The sequence below is a fragment of the Cervus canadensis genome, chromosome 19 (genome assembly GCF_019320065.1).
Source record: "Cervus canadensis isolate Bull #8, Minnesota chromosome 19, ASM1932006v1, whole genome shotgun sequence".
In the NCBI taxonomy this organism is placed as follows: domain Eukaryota; kingdom Metazoa; phylum Chordata; class Mammalia; order Artiodactyla; family Cervidae; genus Cervus; species Cervus canadensis.
The window spans coordinates 33191162-33209364 of record NC_057404.1 but is presented as its reverse complement, the minus strand read 5'-3'; the positions used below and the strand labels follow the sequence as shown (position 1 = coordinate 33209364).

Genomic DNA, 18203 nt, shown 5'->3' with positions numbered 1-18203 from the left:
TTATTTTTTCAGCAAAAGCTCCTGGACATATGAATATCCATAAGGCAAAAAGTGAACCTCAATGTAAACTTTACACCTAGTACAAAACTAAACTCAAAATGGATTATAGATTTATTTATTTATTTTCTATTTATACTTATATATTTATTCCAGTGGGATGAAACTCCTAGATCTAGAGTTACTGTTTCAAAAGGAACTCATGTTTATAAAGCAGACAGGTCATGCCACATCATCACCCCGAACCAGAGCAGACACATTGACATGGGTAATGATAACCAGCCTCCTGTTTTCCACACTGATAAAGGCATGGCATATTAACCAGGTAAGATTTTAACCCATCTGAGAGCCAAGATTTGTATTAAATCTGTAATTTTCTGACCAATGGGGTTAAGAACCCAACATGTGTTCTTTATTCGAGTTCTTCGAGCATGACTCATCTGTTGGCATGCACCACTATTTCCCTGCTTTGTATGTGTCACAGCACTCTGTTCTTAAATGACACATTTATTTGTGCGCATTGTTATTTTCTGCCAGTTGTCTATTACATCTTTTTGGCACCTTCTGCCATGCCAAAGTTGATTCAGTCGTGTCTGACTCTTGCGACCCCATGGACTATAGCCTGCCAGGCTCCTCTGTCCATGGGATTCTCCAGGCAAGAATACTGGAGTGGGTTGCCATTTATTTCATAATTAGAGCTGCTAAATACAATTATCTCATATTTCTTTATAAGGTCTAGGTATGTTTTTTTTGAGAGTGGATAACTGATTGTTAAAACATCATTTCCCCAATGATGAAAACCTAATCTTAATTATAGGTTGTTGTTTAGTCACTAACTTGCATCTGACTCTTTGGGACCCCATGGACTGTAGCAGCCAGGCTCCTCTGTCCGTGGGATTCTCCAGGTAAGGATACTGGAGTGGGTTGCCATTTCCTTCTCCAGGATTATAGATTTAAATGGGAAATATAAAACTATAAAATTTTTGGCATAAAACAGTTGAGTATTTTAGAGACCTAGAACTTGCTTGAAGAGTCTTGACATGACATGAAAGGTTAATGCACAAAAAATAATTGGTAAATTTGACTTCATCAAAATTAAAAACTTTTGTTCTATGTGAGACCCTGTAAAGAAGATGAAAAGACAATAGACTAGGAAAAAACATTTTCCAACCACATATCAGACAAAGAAGTTGTATCTAGAATATGTAAAGAACTCTCAGTGGTAAAAAAGCAAAGAATCCAATTAGAAAATGGACAAAGACATAAAAGAACATTTCATGTGCCTGCATGCTGAGTCACTTCAGCTATGTCTGACTCTTTGCAATCCCATGGACTATAGCCCACTAGGTTCTCTGTTCATAGCATTCTTCAGTCAAGAATACTGGAATGGATTGCCATGTCCTCCTCCAAGAGGTCTTCTGGACCCAGGGATCAAACCCATGTCTCTTAGTCTCCTGAATTGGTAGGCTGCTTCTTTATCAGAAGCTCCACCTGGAAAACTCTAAAGAACCCTCAATGGTTAAAAAAAAAAAAAAAGCAAACAATCCAATTAGGAAATGGACAAAAGACACAAAGGAACCTTTCACATAAGAGGATATAATGATGACATAAAGTACACGAGAAGATATTCGATGTCACTAATCACTAGGGAAATGCAAATTAAGATCACAGTAAGGTATTACTACATTTCTATCAGAATGGATAAAATTTAAAAAAAAAATAGTGACAGCACCCAAAGGTGGCAAAAACGCAAACAAACTGGATACCTCATTAATTGTTGGTGAAGATATAAAACAGTGCAACTACTCTTAAAACAATTTGGCAGTTTCTTAAAAATTAATCATATACTTACCAGACTACCTAACTATCACACTCATGGACTTTCATGCCAGAGAAATGAAAACATACACACACAAACAAAAAAAGCCCTGCACATAAATGTTCTGAGCAGCCTTATTTAAAATAGCTAAAAACTGGAAACAACATAGATGTCATCCAATAGGTAAGTTTTAAACAAGTTCATGAATTCACTGTTGTTGCTCAGTAGCTCAGCCATGTCTGACTCTTTGTGACCCTGTGGACTGCAGCACGCCAGGCTTCCTTGTCCTTCACTATCTCCCAGAGTTTGCTCAAACTCATGCCCATTGAGTAGGTGATGCCATGCAACCATCTTATCCTGTGTCTGCCACTTCTCCTCCAACCTTCAATCTTTCCCAATCATGATATTTTCTGATGAGTTGGCTCTTCGCATCAGGTGGCCTAAGCATTGGAGTTTCAGCTTCAGAGTCAGTCTTTCCAGTTAGTATTCATGGCTGATTTCCTTTAGGACTGACTGGCTTGATTTCCTTGCAGTCCAAGGGACTTTCAAGAGTCTTCTCCAGCATCACAGTTTGAAAGCATCAATACTTTGGTGCTCAGATTACTAATGATTCAACTCTCACATCCATATATGACTACTGGAAAAATCATAGCTTTGACTATATGGACCTTTGCAAGGGTCTTTCAGTTTTATTGCTGCACTCACCATCTGCAGTGATTTTGGAGCTCCCCAAAATAAAGCTTGTCATTGTTTCCATTTTTACTCATCTATTTGCCATGAAGTGATGGAAAATGGATGCCATGATCTTTACTTTTTGAACGTTGAGTTTTAAGCCAGCTTTTTCACTCTCCTCTTTCACTTTCACTTTAGTTCCTCTTTGTTTTCTGCCATTAGGATGGTGGTGTCTGCATATTTGAGGTTACTAATATTTCTCCTGGCAATTGTGCTTCCAGTTTGTGCTTCATCCAGCCTAGCATTTTGCATGATGTATTCTGCACATAAGTTAAATAAGCAGGGTGACAATATACAGCCTTGATGTATTCCTTTCTGAATTTTGAACCAGTCCTTTGTTCCATGTCTGGTTCTAACTGTTGCTTTTTGACCTGCATACAGGTTACTCAGGAGGCAGGTAAAGTGGTCTGCTAATTTTATTCCTTCATGAGTTTTCCAGTTTCGTGTGATCCACACAGTCAACGGTTTTAACCTAGTCAATGAAGTAGAAATAGAGGTTTTTCTGGAATTCTCTTGCTTTTTCTATGATCCAACAGATGTTGGCAATTTGATCTCTGGTTCCTCTGCCTTTTCTAAATCCAGCTTGTATATCTGGAAGTTCTCAGTTCACATACTGTTGAAGCCTAGCTTGAAGGATTTTGAGCTTTACCTTGCTAGTGTGTGAAATGAGGGCAACTGTGTGATAGTTTGAACATTCTTTGGCGTTGTCCTTATTTGGGATGGGAATGAAAACTGACCTTTCTAGTCCTGTGGCCACTGCGGAGGTTTCCAAATTTGCTGGCATATTGAGTGCAACATTTTAACAGCTTCATCTTCTAGGATTTGAAATAGCTCAACTGGAATTCCATCACCTCCACTAGTTTTGTTCATAGTAATGTTTCCTAAGGTCTGCTTGAATTCACACTCCAAGAACTTGGCTCAAGGTGAGTGATCACACCATCATGGTTATCCAGGTCATTAAGACCTTTTATGTATAGTTCTAATGTGTATTCTTGCCACTTCTTAATATCTTCTGCTTCTTTTAGGTCCAAACCATTTCTGTCCTTTATTGTGCCCATCTTTGCATGAAGTATTCCCTTCATAATGCTAATTTTCTTGAAGGGATATCTAATCTTTCTTATTCTTTGGTTTCCCTCTATTTCTTTGCATTCTTCACTTAAGAAGGCTTTCTTATCTCTCCTTGCTATTCTTTGGAACTCTGCATTCAGATGTGTATATCTTTCCTTTTCTCCTTTGCCTTTGGCTTCATACTACTCAACAATAAAAAAAACCAACAAACCATGGATGCATGCAACAACTTGAATGGACCTCAAGGGCATTTTGCTGAATGACATAAAAGCCAATTTCAAAATAATTCAACCTAATTACACTGTTAGAATGAGTGTAGAATAATCTTGGTTGCCAAGAGCTGGGGATGGTGTGGGAGAATGAGTGAGGGTGAGCATATAGAGGTAGAATGAGGGAGATTTTGTAATGATTAATGGTTCTGTATCTGTATTGCAGTGGTGGTTAGTGATTCTATACCAGTGATAAAATGGCTAAGTACTGTGTGTGTACATAGTACCCATGTCAATTTCCTGATTTTGATATTACACTGTAATTACTAAGATGTAACCATGGTTCATGGGTGGGGGGCTTTCCTGGTAGCTCAGCTGGTAAAGAATCCGCCTGCAATGCAGGAGACCCTGGTTCGATTCCTGCATCAGAAAGTTCCCTTGGAGAAGGGATAGGCTACCCACTCCAGTATTCTTGCCTGGAGAATCCCAGGGACAGAGGAGCCTGTCAGCTACAGTCCATGGGGTCACGAAGTGTCAGACTAAGCACAAACATCGTGGGGAACTTGGTGAAGGGCATATTGGACATTTCTGTCATCTCTGTGTTGTAATGGTACTGATTTAGCAGTTTCCTGTATATATATATAATTACTTCAAAATAACAAAGTTTGCTTAAATATTGACAAAACACTGCTCTATGATGGGCTTACTAGTGGTAAAGGACCCGACTGCCAATGCAGGAGACACAACAGACTTGGGTTTGATACCTGAGTTGGGAAGATCCCCTGGAGGAGGGCATGGCAACCCACTCCTATATTTTTGCCTGGATAATCCAATGGACAAGGAACCTGGCAGGCTACAGTCCATGGGGTCACAAAGAGTCGGACGTGACTAAAGCAATTTAGGACACACTACTCTATGACAGATTGTGGATTATTAATGCTTTGTCCTTCAAGATTTTACTTTCTAATTTCTCAAAATAGCCTTGTGTTACTTTCATAAGAAGAAAGTGTATTAAAATAGAATAAAAATAAGTCTGATTTCCTTTTTGATGGCTCAAGGCTAAAATTAATTAATAAGCAGAGTGTGGTCTAGGAATAGCAAACTTTGAGATGCAAATTTTGGCAAAGTTGCATCTGAAAATTAGCCTAGTCAGAGTAATTCCTAAAATTTCCTCACATTAGTAACTCTCTTCTTCGCTATCAGTGTAACTAGGAGGTAGTAAACCACACCTATCTTTAAATATCTTAAAAGAAAATAATCTGAAGCAATATTCCTGCATTCACAAGGAATATGAATGTCAGCCTAGAGATATAAATTTTCTCAAGCCAAATTTCTCTTAAATTATCTTTAATCCTTATATATTTACAAAGAGCACTTGAAACAAGAAGATATGTGGATCAGGTTTATATCGAGTAAAGACATACTATTAAATGCCATAGATATATGTGTATTAGACACCTCCAATGAGATTCCATAGGCTCCTCCATCTCTTCTCTCCTGCTTATCCTCCTCTCCACAGTTAAAGCTATCTTTCTTAAATGATGTCAGTCTTCATTATCTCCAGGAAAAAAAATCTAAATTCCTTAACAAGGTTTATTATGTCTTGTAAAATGTGGTTCTACCCTCCATTTCTATTTCACTTCCTGCCACTCTCACATCACCTATCTTAAACCAGGAGGAAATGAGTATATTTTGATTATCTACCTTTTGCTAGATATTCTCCTAGGAGTTTCATACTTCTGCAGTATGCCACTCCTTCAGTCTACAGAAATTTATTCTTTAAGACCAAACTTTCTGATGATACATCAGAGAACCTCTGTGATGCCTAATAGTTTTTTCCCTTTCTCCTCTTCTCTCCAAGTTGACTTAAATCCTTCCCTATGTTTATACAATATTTTATAAATAAATTTATCATAGCCCTATGTCATTTAATTCTACATTGTTATCTCTCCAAACAGATTTTGACTCAATGATAATACCTAAATATCTTTAAAGACTAACACAAAAGTATGTGTTAATCCACAGTTTACGTAGTTGGTAAAGCTTCAAGTCAACAGTGGGCAGTTATTAGTTAAGCTTTGGGAGATTTAAACATTATACATGGATTAGCAAAAATAAACTAATGGTACTATATCAAACTAGAAAGCTTTTGCATGGTGAGGAAACCATCAACATAAAGAAAAGACTGCCTACTAAATGGGGAAGATATTTGCAAATAATATATCTGATAAGGGGCTTCCCTTGTGGCTCAGCTGGTAAAGAATCCACCTGCAATGTGGGAGACGTAGGTTCGATCCCTGGGTTGGGAAGATCCCCTGGAGAAGAGAATAGCTACCCACTCCAGTATTCTGGCCTGGAGAATTCCATGGACTGTATAGTCCATGGAGTAACAAGAGTCGGACATAACTGAGCGACTTTCATTTTCATATCTGATAAGGTGTTGATGGTGGTGGTGGCTTAGTCAATAAGTCATGTCTGACTCTTGCAACCCCATGGACTATAGCCCCCAGGCTCCTCTGTCTAGGCATTTGGAATGGATAACCATTTCCTTCTCCAGGGGATCTTCCCGACCCAGGGATTGAACTCACATCTCCTGCACTGGTAGGTGAATTCTTTACCACTGAGCCAGCTCGGAAACCCAGATACATAATTAGTTGAATTAATTAAATGAAACTGATATATCTATTTAGGAATTTGTTATAGTTAGGAATGCTTGTAATGACCTTTCCAAAAGTATACTTGTAATGACCGTTATTAACAGTAACTTATCAAAGATAGTTACATAGCTCCCTGGGAGCAAAGGAGAGGAACAAATCATTTCATTAGAGAGTATGTAGCAGTTGCTACCAATCCCTGTTTCCCTAGACTTGGGAACAGGCTGAGATTTCTAAGCCCAGTGATACTCACTGTATGGCACTGAGAAAAACAGTTGCTCGATAAATTTTTCCCTTTCCAAATGTAGACAAAAAGAAACGTGAATCTCCTGTTATTGGTATGGTAGCAAAACAGTGGTCTCTTCTAGTGAATAGAATACCTATGAATTCCTTTTTGCACATGTTTAGAAAGAAATTTATCTCAAATTAGTTTGATTCAGTGGCTGCATTAACTCAATATTTTGTTAGTCCAACCTCAACCACTATGAAAAATGAATGCATTAAACATAAAAATATGGTGGGATGTTGGGGTTCATTTGAATAGACTCAAGCTTACTTATAGCTCCAGGAAATGAAAGTCCTGAAGTTTTATCACCACAGACCAATCTGGCTCTAAAGTTATTGATGACTAGAACCATACAACTGTGATTCCCCCATAGCTATTTTCATTTTTACAAGTGAAATAAGTTGGTTTTTGAAAATTATATCACAGTAAAGATTAATACGGGCTTCCCAGGTGGCGCTAGTGTTAAAGAACCTGCCTGCCAATGCAGGAAACTTTAAGAGACACGGGTTCAATCCCTTGGTCAGGAAGATACCCTGGAGGAGGAAATGGTAACCCATATCTGTATTCTTGCCCAGAGAATCCCATGGACAGAGGAGCCTGGCAGGCTATGGTCCACAAGGTCAGAAAGAGTCAGATACAACTGAAGCGACTTAGCATGCATGCAAAGACTAATATAGTTAATGGTGATGATATTATTACCCAATATTTACTCTGAAAATACCTTCAAAGCTTCACATGCTCCATCTTATCATTGCAGTTTTAGCCCAGGGCTTCCCTGGTGGCTCAGTGGTAAAGTCTCTGTCTGCCAATGCAGGAGACTCAAGAGACTCAGGTTTGATCTCTGGGTTGGAAAGATCCCCTGGAGGAGGGCATGGCAACCCATTCCAGTATTCTTGCTTGGGAAATCCCATGGACAGAGGAGCCTGGTGGGCTATAATTCATGGGATCACAAAAAGAATCAAACCCAACTTAATGACTAAACAACAACTTTTTAGCCTGACAGAAAAATGTATATTTCAATTTTTAAGTATTTGCAAATAATTTAGTTATTTGTTGTTACTGTTCAGTGACATTAAAAGGCCTAGATGTCATTCGAGTCTTACAGAAATTGCATATAATTTTCTCTTTAGCAACTGTACTGTATATATCAACTGTGTCACAATCTGTCATATTACCTCATATCAGAACATAGCTATGTTGGGCTGACCCATCACTGAAGGGATATGAAATTAACTTGTCAGTTATCTTCTCCAGAGAAAATTCTCTTTCAACATTTTTATTAATGGCAAGTGCCAACTGGAAGGTTGTGAAGTGAAGTCTCTCAGTTGTGTCCGACTCTTTGTGACCCCATGGACTGTAGCCTACCAGGCTCCTCTGTCCATGGGATTTTCCAGGCAAGAGTACTGGAGTGGGTTGCCTTTTCCTTCTCCAGGGGATCTTCCCAACCCAGGGATCGAACCCGGGTCTCCAGCATTGCAGGCAGACACTTTATGACAATAAATACCTAATTTTGAAAAACAGGTACCTTTTATAAAATGTATTCAGTTTCCTAAGAATAAATCTATTGGATTTCTCCTACCAAAATATCAGGGTTTCTATCAACCACCTGTTTAAAAGTAGCTGCTTTTGTTTCTGTCACTGACAGTCCTCTAACCACCTTTACCTCTCCTGGTGTCAAGAAGTGATTTCAATTTGTGTTTTTTGTTTTGGTGTATAATTGCTTTATAATGTTGTGCTTGCTTTTGTTGTAAAACAAGGCAAATCGGCCATTTGTATACACGTGTCCCCTCCCTGTTGAGCCTCCCTCCCACACCTTCACCCACCCTTCTAGGTCATCAGAGAACACAGCTGGGCTCCCTGCGTTATACAGCGGCTTCCTGCTAACCATCTATTTTACGAGTGGTAGAAATGGCAACCCACTCCAGTGTTCTTGCCTGGAGAATCCCAGGGACGGCGGAGCCTGGTGGGCTGCCGTCTATGGGGTCGCACAGAGTCGGACACGATGAAGCGACTTAGCAGCAGCAGCAGCCATGTATATTCCTCAACGTCACTGTCTCAATTTGTTTCCCTCTCTCCTTGCCCACTGTGTCCACAAGTCTGTTCTGTACACCCATGTCTATTCCTGCCTTGCAAATAGGTTCATCAGTACCATTTTTCTAGATACCACATATATTCATTAATAGACGATATTTGTTTTTCATTTTGGGAATAAAGTCGTGGATAGTAGATGCTTGCTAATAGCACAGCAATTGGGCTGGGAAAAGGTACTCTGATGAGGATTGCTTCATTTAACGATGAGCAAATCTCATGAATATAAAATGATGAAGAAGCATGACACTGGATGGTTTTCTGAAAAAAGTTTCTATCTATTCTAAGAAAAATTAGAATTTTCCAAGAAAGTTTGACATCAATTATAAATGCAACTTTGACTGTTTCTAAGAAACATTACAATTATGTTTACCAACACAGCTGAAGCATGAAATTAGAAGATATCTTTAAGTTTGGGGAGAGACTCAGGCTTCTTTTAACTTGTTTGGTTCTGATTTTCCCCTTTCATAATTAGTCTGGTGATAAGATTAGAAGGAAGGGGAGGTTTATTATACTCATGGTTGGCTTTTAATAATATGAGTTGGCATTTGAAAGAAGTAATTTGTTAAAAAAATGAACGTTCAGTTATTTTGGACTGTGGAACTACACTTGAGGGAAACATCATGTGCAGTTATGATCTGTTTCCATTAAATTTTACTTTAGAGAAACCTATGGGTGTAAAAATTTGATAGAGACTTTTGCTCCCACTGCTATTACATGAAAGTCTAAATACAAATAAATGCTAGCAAAGTCGGTAATGACCAAATAGCTCAGATACACACACACCCTGAGGCCTACGAACCCAGTGAAATAGTGGATCAAGCAAACAAATTGTAATACTCATCAAGAGACAAACTGTAAAATAAAGAAAAACTTCAGTAGGTAAAGTCATGAATTGGTATTGGACTAACATGGGTTGAATTTCTAGCTCTGATGCTATTCACACTGTGATAGTGAGCATTTAACTTCCAAATTGCTGTTTTTTCATCTACAAAGTAGGAATAATAGTAGTAATTGTATTATTAGGGTAATTTTGAACACTGAAGGGGGTATATATAATATGTTTAATAAATCCATAATAAATTCTCAGTGAATATTGTCCATAATTTTTATTATTTATGATTATTGTTGTACACTGTATCAAATGAGTTATCTAAAATTTTCTTTCTTTATTTATTTTAAAATGTTTCAAAGCCAAATCTGACACAAATTTTCGGCTTTAACTACTCTTAAAATACAGCATGTTAAAGTTGATGAGAAGTATATTAGTGAGATAAAATACCCCATTTTTATTTTTAAAAACTGTTTCTTTCAGTGCAATTTCTATTGACTGGTTGTGCCAAGCAATCTTACTCTGAAAGGTAGGTATCAATTATAGAAGTAATTAGCTCATGTTGGGATATTCACCTACAGAACTGACCCAACACAAAAATCTCCTAACTTTTGAGACTTTATTTCCTCACACAAATTGAGCATTTGTAGAATGTCATTATTTACATTACTATACTTAACAATGAATAAGGCTATGACACATCCTTTACAATGTTCCCTAGAAACAACTGGTCATTCAAATGCACAAGGGTATGGCATGGGGACTAGTGTGGTACAGTCAGAACATAGATTCAGGAATGAGACAGATTTAAGGTCTGATCTTTAATCAATCACTTATTACATTTACAGTTTGAGGAAAGTTATCTATCTTTTCAACTTCAGTTGCAAAATGGACTATTAATAAGTAGTTTGTATTTCAGAAGATGGTTATAAGCATTAAATGAGCCAATGCATGTCAAACATCTAGCAAAAAGTTTGTCATCTTGTGAGTGCTCAATGAATGTTTTTTATTTGCATAATTTTACTAACTCATTGATTTCTTGGGCTGGAACATTATAATCATTTTCATTATTGCTTAAAATAGGAACATGATGGGGTCACTAGTTTAAATTTTCCATGAGCTTCGCTCTGCATCACTTATAACTTATGTCACACACAGAACTGGCTACGATACACAGGTAGTAAGTTGAAAGGATATGGAGGTTCTGCACCAAAGAAATAGCTAGGAAAATGACTTGAAGACTAAGATTTGATGAGAGAAGTTGGAAACATATTTTTATAAATGGATTAAATAATTGACTCATGAATTTAATTTGGGGGTTTTCAATTTATATACCATAAGCAATTGAAAAAAATACCCTATATCTTTTTAGATCATTAATTCTTGATTTTATATTTAGTATTGTGCTATAATAATTTTGTACCTACTAATGGAATTAATTTACATATTTTTTAAAGGCAAGAAGAACTCATATTTTCTCTTAAAGATGAATTAAATCTCTAATGAATTCCTTGACAAAGCGAATTATTCTAATCTTCAAACTGTCAGTTTTGTTGAGAAATAAATGTTTTTTTAACTGTAGAAAAGTTCAAACTACTTTGTTTTTGGATTAATAAAACATTTTCAGAAAACATTTTCTTAAAACCAGATATAGAGCATTATGAGGCACAAGTTGAACTGTGGCACTGACCAGACCTTATGGCGTGAAATCACACAGAGTAAAACTGGCCAAGTAAATCAAAGGCCTTTGGATTCTCGGGGCTTACAGGAATGTCATTTGTGAAATGCAGCATTGACTTAGGTAGCTTTCAGGATTCAAAAGTGCACCGTAGTTAATGACAATTTACCACCACTGCAGCTGGAAAAACAGCAGCAATAATATTCGTATTAGCTATAATGCAATGAAGAGACAGAATGTGGTTTTACTTCTTGGTTACCACTCTCCCTCTTTCCTTCCCTCCCTACCTGTCTTTTATCTCTCAATTTCCTAGTGTCTACCTAACTATCTACTCAGACACTGCATAATGGGATAGATTCAAGGCAGAGACTATGAGTGTCAACCTTCATATATCTATCTATCTATCTATCTATATATATATATATACACACACATATAAACATACATATTTTAGTATGACTCCTTTTTCCTTCTTTTTTATAATACTGCTGATACATAGTCATATTTTACAGAGGTTAAAAATCTGAATATGTCTTATTCTTCCAAGAAAATGTTGTAAGCAATGTTCAAAGTATACCCAGAATTTTATTTTATAAAAAGTGCTCCACCAAAACTGTACTTTCAGGAATTTGACTATTTGTGATGTCTGCACATCAGAAAATTAAGCCTTTACTCAAAAGGAAGTTGTAAATTTATTACAGACACCACATACTTATTTAAGTAGCTCTGGCCTCTTCTGTCACTTCCCATATTTTGCATCAAGTGGAATCTTTGTCTACTTACTGGATGGAGCTTTCAATGCGGGTGATGGTGAGGAAAGCGGCAAGATTTGCTGTGTAAGATGAGATGACAATCAATGCAAACAGCCACCAAGCCCCCATCATCATTCGGGTGGCCAGAGTTGTGTATGGGACTTCTCCACCTGTGGAAGGAAGCAGAGAATAAAAGAACATCAACAAGTATTTATTGAGACTCTGAGGTCATACACAGTCAATAGCAAGTTAACTTGTAAGTAATGAGAATCTTTCTACATAACATCAGTGTAGATCTCTGTATTTTGCTTACGTTCACCACTTTTTTTTTTTGGTAATTTTTAAACGATCAAGTAATTCTTGTAAACAAAGAATCTCAAGGATCCAGAAAAAGCATAGCTAGTTGTTCTCCCCCTCCCAATTTTTATAGCTATTTATTTATTTTTTAATTGGAAGATAATTGCTTTACAATGTTGCGTTGGTTTTTCCGCTGTACAATGAAGTGAATTAGCTATATGTATACATATATCTCCTTCCTCCTGACCCTGCCTCCCGTCTCTCACTTCCGTCCTGCCCTTCTAGGTCATCACAGAGCACCAAGCTGAGCTCCTTGCGACATACAGCAGATTTCCAATAGCTATCTCTTTTACACACAGTACTGTATATATATCGGTGCCACTACTGAACCACTTGGCCAGTTTACTTGTTTACATTTCAGGAGCTGCCACTCTTAAGTCTATAATCATGATGCTTTTTAAAAGTGAAAATTATATCATATTCTCCTGATTCAAATTTCCAGTGGATTCCTGTCACTCAAAAAAAAAAAAAGAAAATCTGAAATCTCTATCAAAGTTTACCAGGTCCTACATGAACTAATCTCAGATCCACTTTCTGACTTACCTTTTCCCACTCTCTGAATGTCCTTCTAGTTTCTTGTAAGGGGCCACAATGATGTCTGTCCTAGGGCCTTTGTACTTGCAACTTTTATGCCTGGAATTCTCTGTTTTTTAACTTAAAAATGACTCTCCTTTTAATTTAAGTTTCTGCTCAGATGATACTTCTTCACCAACACTTAATTGTCACTCTATCTAAAATAATTTCCACAGCCCCATTCTTTCAGCCACCTTATTTTTTTAATCAAAAATTTTCATATATTTTATATATTTTTATTTTCTCCTCTTCCTCATTATTGGTTTCTAACATAACAGTTTCTGCCCCATATTAGGTGGGTAAATAGTTGATAAATGAATTCATGTTTTATATGAAGTTAACAATCTTTCTAAAATAAATTAGTTTTCTGTTAAGTATAAAAATAGAGATAATACTACTTTGCCTAGGTACATCAATATGTGAATTGCTTAACAAGATTTAATTAATTATCATATGAGGCAGATTTTTATGCCAACCACTAATTCTCACTGTGTAATATTAATACCTGTAAACTTTAAGTGTAGTAAAAACATACCCTGTGGGTATGACCTGAGCTATTTTTCTGATATAATATACTCAGAATAGGCTAACCTCTGATATCTGGAACATATTTTTTCAAAGGCAGTTATGATGCATTTTGGATACTTTCTTCTCCAAAGCAATGGAAATATTCACTTGGCTTTTAAAAGATGAAAGCAAAATAAAATGTTCATTTTTAAACCAAATGGGGACTTCCTAGAAAAATGACTAATTGAAAAAATAATAATAAAATATGAGCAAGATGATTGCTAAAGACTGAAAGATGTTAATAAATGTAACAAATGTAGAACAATAAATTCATGACTGAAAAGGCTAATTGAAGGTTTGTGTCCATGAAGTCTTCACCCTTGATTTGAGTTGTTATCACACATAAGAAAGAATACTTGTTGAGCTTTCCTCATCTGTGGCATAAAGTCTGAAATTTGGAAATTCAAATTTCTTGGGGAGTCCACATAAAATGACATTTTATTTGATATCTGTACTTAGAAATCAAACACTGAAAGTAATGGTAATCTTGACTCCTGACACTTGTAATTAGGAAAAAATTCAAAACAATACTCCTACTGATAGCAACTAGAAAAAAAGAAGAAGAAGAAGAACAAATACTGCATTTGAGAGCTAAAGAAGCAGTAAAAAATTAGAAGATGAAGATTCTGAAGAAGAACTTCAGAAATGTGACCTGGTATTTAGGCCTGTTTTCTCCTAAGGGATAAGTGCCAATTTAACAAGCAGGTAAGAAACTGAGATGCTGAGCAATGCTCTTGAAAGCCTTCAAAATCAGGTGGCTATAAAAATTAAGGCCCAGGGCTTGCCAAATAGGGTGGAACTAAGAAAAACAGAAAACCCTCATATGCTTGGAAATCAACAATTACAATTCCATTATGCCATGGGTTGCATAAAAATCACAAGAGAAGTAAAAAAGTATTTTGAAGTTGGTGATAATAAAAATACTCCAAACCAAAACTCCACATTTTGATACCTGACAGGATGCAGCTAAATTTGTCTTTGAAGGGAAATTCACAACTTCTATAAGAAAAGAAGTCTGAAAATCAATGATCTACTCATCAATTTCAAGAAGTTAAAAGAAAAGCAAGTTAAACCTAAGGACACAGAAGGAGGGACATAATAAATATAGGAGCAGAAATTAGTAAACTAGATAAAACTAGATAAACACAACAGAGAGGGATGATCCAACAGAAGTTTGGTTCTTTGGAAATATTTATAAAAAGCTGTAGATGTATGGCAGAAACCAACACAGTGTTGTAAAGAAATTATCCTTCAATAAAAATAAATAAATATTAAAAAATAGAAAAAAAAAGTTCTTGAAATTGATCAAGAAAATAAGTAAAGGCACAAAAATAGGAGTTAAAAAGGTATATTGTTACAAATGTTACAGATATTAGAAGGATAAAGAGGAGGATCATATGCACAGTTCAATGCCAATTAATATGAAAATTGAGATGACATGGACAAATTTGTATAAAAATTGCTACCAAAAGAAATAGAACATTTCAATGATCTTATAAGTATTAAAGACTCTGAATCCACAATTAAAACCTACTCATCAAAATGCTCAAGACCAGTAGATTGTTTTCAGACTTTCTGGAAAAAATCTACCAAATGTTTTAGCAATAATTAAGTCTAATTTTACATACACTCTTTCTAAGATTAGAAAAAAGCAAGACACAAGTCCATATATTTTATAAAGAAAACACAGCTTTGGTAAGTAAAATCTGAAAAGGTTATTCCAAGTAAAGAGAATGACAGGCTAATCTTTCATATAATTGTAGATAAAAAAGACTTACATAAATTAGTAAACTGAAAATTGCAAAAATAAATAGGCACGATGAGTTTATTAAATGAAGGCAAAGGTTGTTTGGCATCTAAAAGTAAATCATTAAAATTCACTACATTAGCACTATAAAGGAGAAAAGCCCTATAATCATCTTGGTAGAAGTATAAAAAGCACAGATGAAATTTAACATCTAATCATAAAAATACTGAAAACCTAGAAATACTCCAGCAAACTGGAAATAAAAAAAACCTTTCTTAGTCTCACAAAGAATATTTTCAGGAAGCCGACAGAAAATGTCATACTTACTAACAAAGAAAGCATTTTTAAAGACTATCTTAAAGGCTGTGAGTTGTTATCACTTCTATTCAACATTTAATTGTAGGCACTAAACAGCACAGTACAATATGCCAAGAAAATAAAGAAAGGAAAAATACTAAAGAATTAGAGAGAATGAAATAGAAGTTAAGGGTTAGAGATGATGTATGTATGTAGATAATCTAAGAGAATATGAAATGACTTACTAAAATTAATGTCAGCTATCAGTTTACTATGGTACAGAGTCAACGTTCAAGGATAATCAGACATGCATATACCAGTAACACTTAAGACATGAAATTTAAAAATATACAGTATTTGCAATAATACTAAAAATATAACATATCTAGAAATAAAGATGTGGAAGATCTCTATATGAAAATCTATAAAACTTTCTTGAGTGCAATAAAAGAAGGTTAAATAAATGGGCAGATACATCGAGTTTATTGATCAGACTCGGTATTATAAAGATATAAATTTTTCTCTCTCACACACACATACAGAGAACAATGAAATAATACTATATAGCAATGAAAATGAATAGATTTCACTTATAACACCATGAGTGGATTTCACAAACTAAATATTGAGTAAAAGAACGCTCACTGTATGATAATAGTCCAAAACTAGGCATCATGAATGGTAGTGCTGATCATCTCATGAGTGGTAAGCTGTAGAATAATGGTTGAGATGGGGAAATCGGGGTTGTGTTACAGGTAACGTTCTATCTTTTCCTAGGTGGCAGTTATACTGGGATTCCATTGCTGGTAATTCACTGAGCTGCACTTTTAAGTTTCGTGAACTTTCTGTACTTACATAGTATTTCATAATGCAAGAAAAAAAACTAAATTAAAGAAGTAAAAGAGTAAAAAGAGAGAACGGTGAGTTTAATAGAAACTATTTTTTCCCTTTATTTTGTTTTTATGGTCCACAATTTGAAAAAAGAAAATATTCTCATAGATTCTGAAGGCTAGAAGACAGGTTAAAAACAAAAAAATTTCCTGCTAAATTAAAAAAAAACAACCTTATATCACTAAAGCACGGCAGAAATTAAGCTGGCCATTCCTGACACTTTAGGGTGTAAAAGGGTCTGAATTCAGAGTTGGGCATTTTGATTCTATAACCCCTTGGTGAGTTTGAGGTCTCCCTACAGTGTCACTCTGCAGAAGTGTGTAGAATTCGTATTTTCCAAAGTGACCCTTCTGCAGTAAGAGAAATGTTCTTTACACAGATTTGCATTTTGATGTGACTGGTTTCCCACCTCAAAAAGTACATCAACCTTGCCACTGTATATATTATCTTACTTATAAAGGTTGTTAAAAAAGTAAAATAATGTTTTTCCCTCAGGCAAGATTATGGAACTTGATAATTTTGCCTGAGTAAGGCAAAAAAATGTTGCTCTAAGTCTTTTTCTGTGGGAGTATACATGCATTTTTGTGTTTGCCTGAAAATACAGAAAAGTAATTGTTGAAGATTTTCCAATTTCATTGCATGGTAAATCAGCTTCTTGAAGGTTTAAAAACTCACAAAGTAAAAAAAAAAAACAAAAGAAAACAAAAAACCTCTCGAGTGTTTATTATATAATCTGGGACTATGATTCTTTTTTTACGAAATATGATCAAGAAAAAATAGAAAATTCATTATTATCTTTCCTTATAAACATTTTTTTTCCAGAATTGGATCCTTATTGAAATTAGGTTACTAGCAAAATGGCTAAAAACCCTTATAGCAAATAGAAATTTTCCAATATTAGGGATGATTGAATATGTTCAAATAAGCTAGTCAATTGGCATGTCAGTAAGTATTAGAATATTTTATACATACAAAATCACAATTTAGAAAATATGAATAAGGATATATTGGCAATGAGCCACTGTCAAGGCAATGTTTTACATTTAAGGATTGGTGATGATACGTATCTCCTAAATTCATAAGATATGTCAATCATATTTATGTATTAATCTGTTCCTTGAAGTTCATTCATAAATAGACTTAGAGTCTGACTGTGACTAGATTTGTAAATGCTTTAATATTTTTTCTTTTGGTGGAGGAAATGGAGGTAATAAGGAGGAGCATGTGAGATACCCACAAGATTCACAGTTAGTCACAGGTTACTATGTCCACTATCTGAAGGCAGTGTAGGCTTTACAACGTATGGTTTGAGGTGGGAGAGAAGGATAGCAGAAAATTACAGTGTGTTATGGTAAGGAAATTTTTCTATTTACAATTATTTTTCAGTATTTTTTTTATTATGGCAAGCACAAAGCCTCAGCTTGGTGATAATAATTCTGTTTAAAATTTTATATCTGTTTTCATAAAGGGAATGAAAATCTCAAAATCCCTTTGGCAGGCAACAGAGTCTAATTAGAATTTAATAGTATTTCATTTTTATTATTTGTATGATTATTTTCTACTTAATGCAAATGTACTGCTTTTATATTTATTTTGGTAGAAATACCTTTATTAACAATAACTCTGACCTCTTTACAATCTCAATTTCAAGCAATC

The 18203-nt window shown here is 35.4% G+C and overlaps 1 protein-coding gene across 2 annotated transcripts in view; it reads right to left on the bottom strand.

Annotated features, from left to right (window-relative positions):
• GRID2 (glutamate ionotropic receptor delta type subunit 2) overlaps nucleotides 1-18203 on the bottom strand; it is a 1570085-nt gene that overhangs the window by 298966 nt on the left and 1252916 nt on the right. For both annotated transcript variants that reach the window (XM_043438630.1, XM_043438631.1), the window contains exon 12: nucleotides 12147-12285. In XM_043438630.1, the coding sequence (XP_043294565.1) occupies nucleotides 12147-12285 (139 nt within the window). The remainder of the gene's footprint in view (nucleotides 1-12146; nucleotides 12286-18203) is intronic.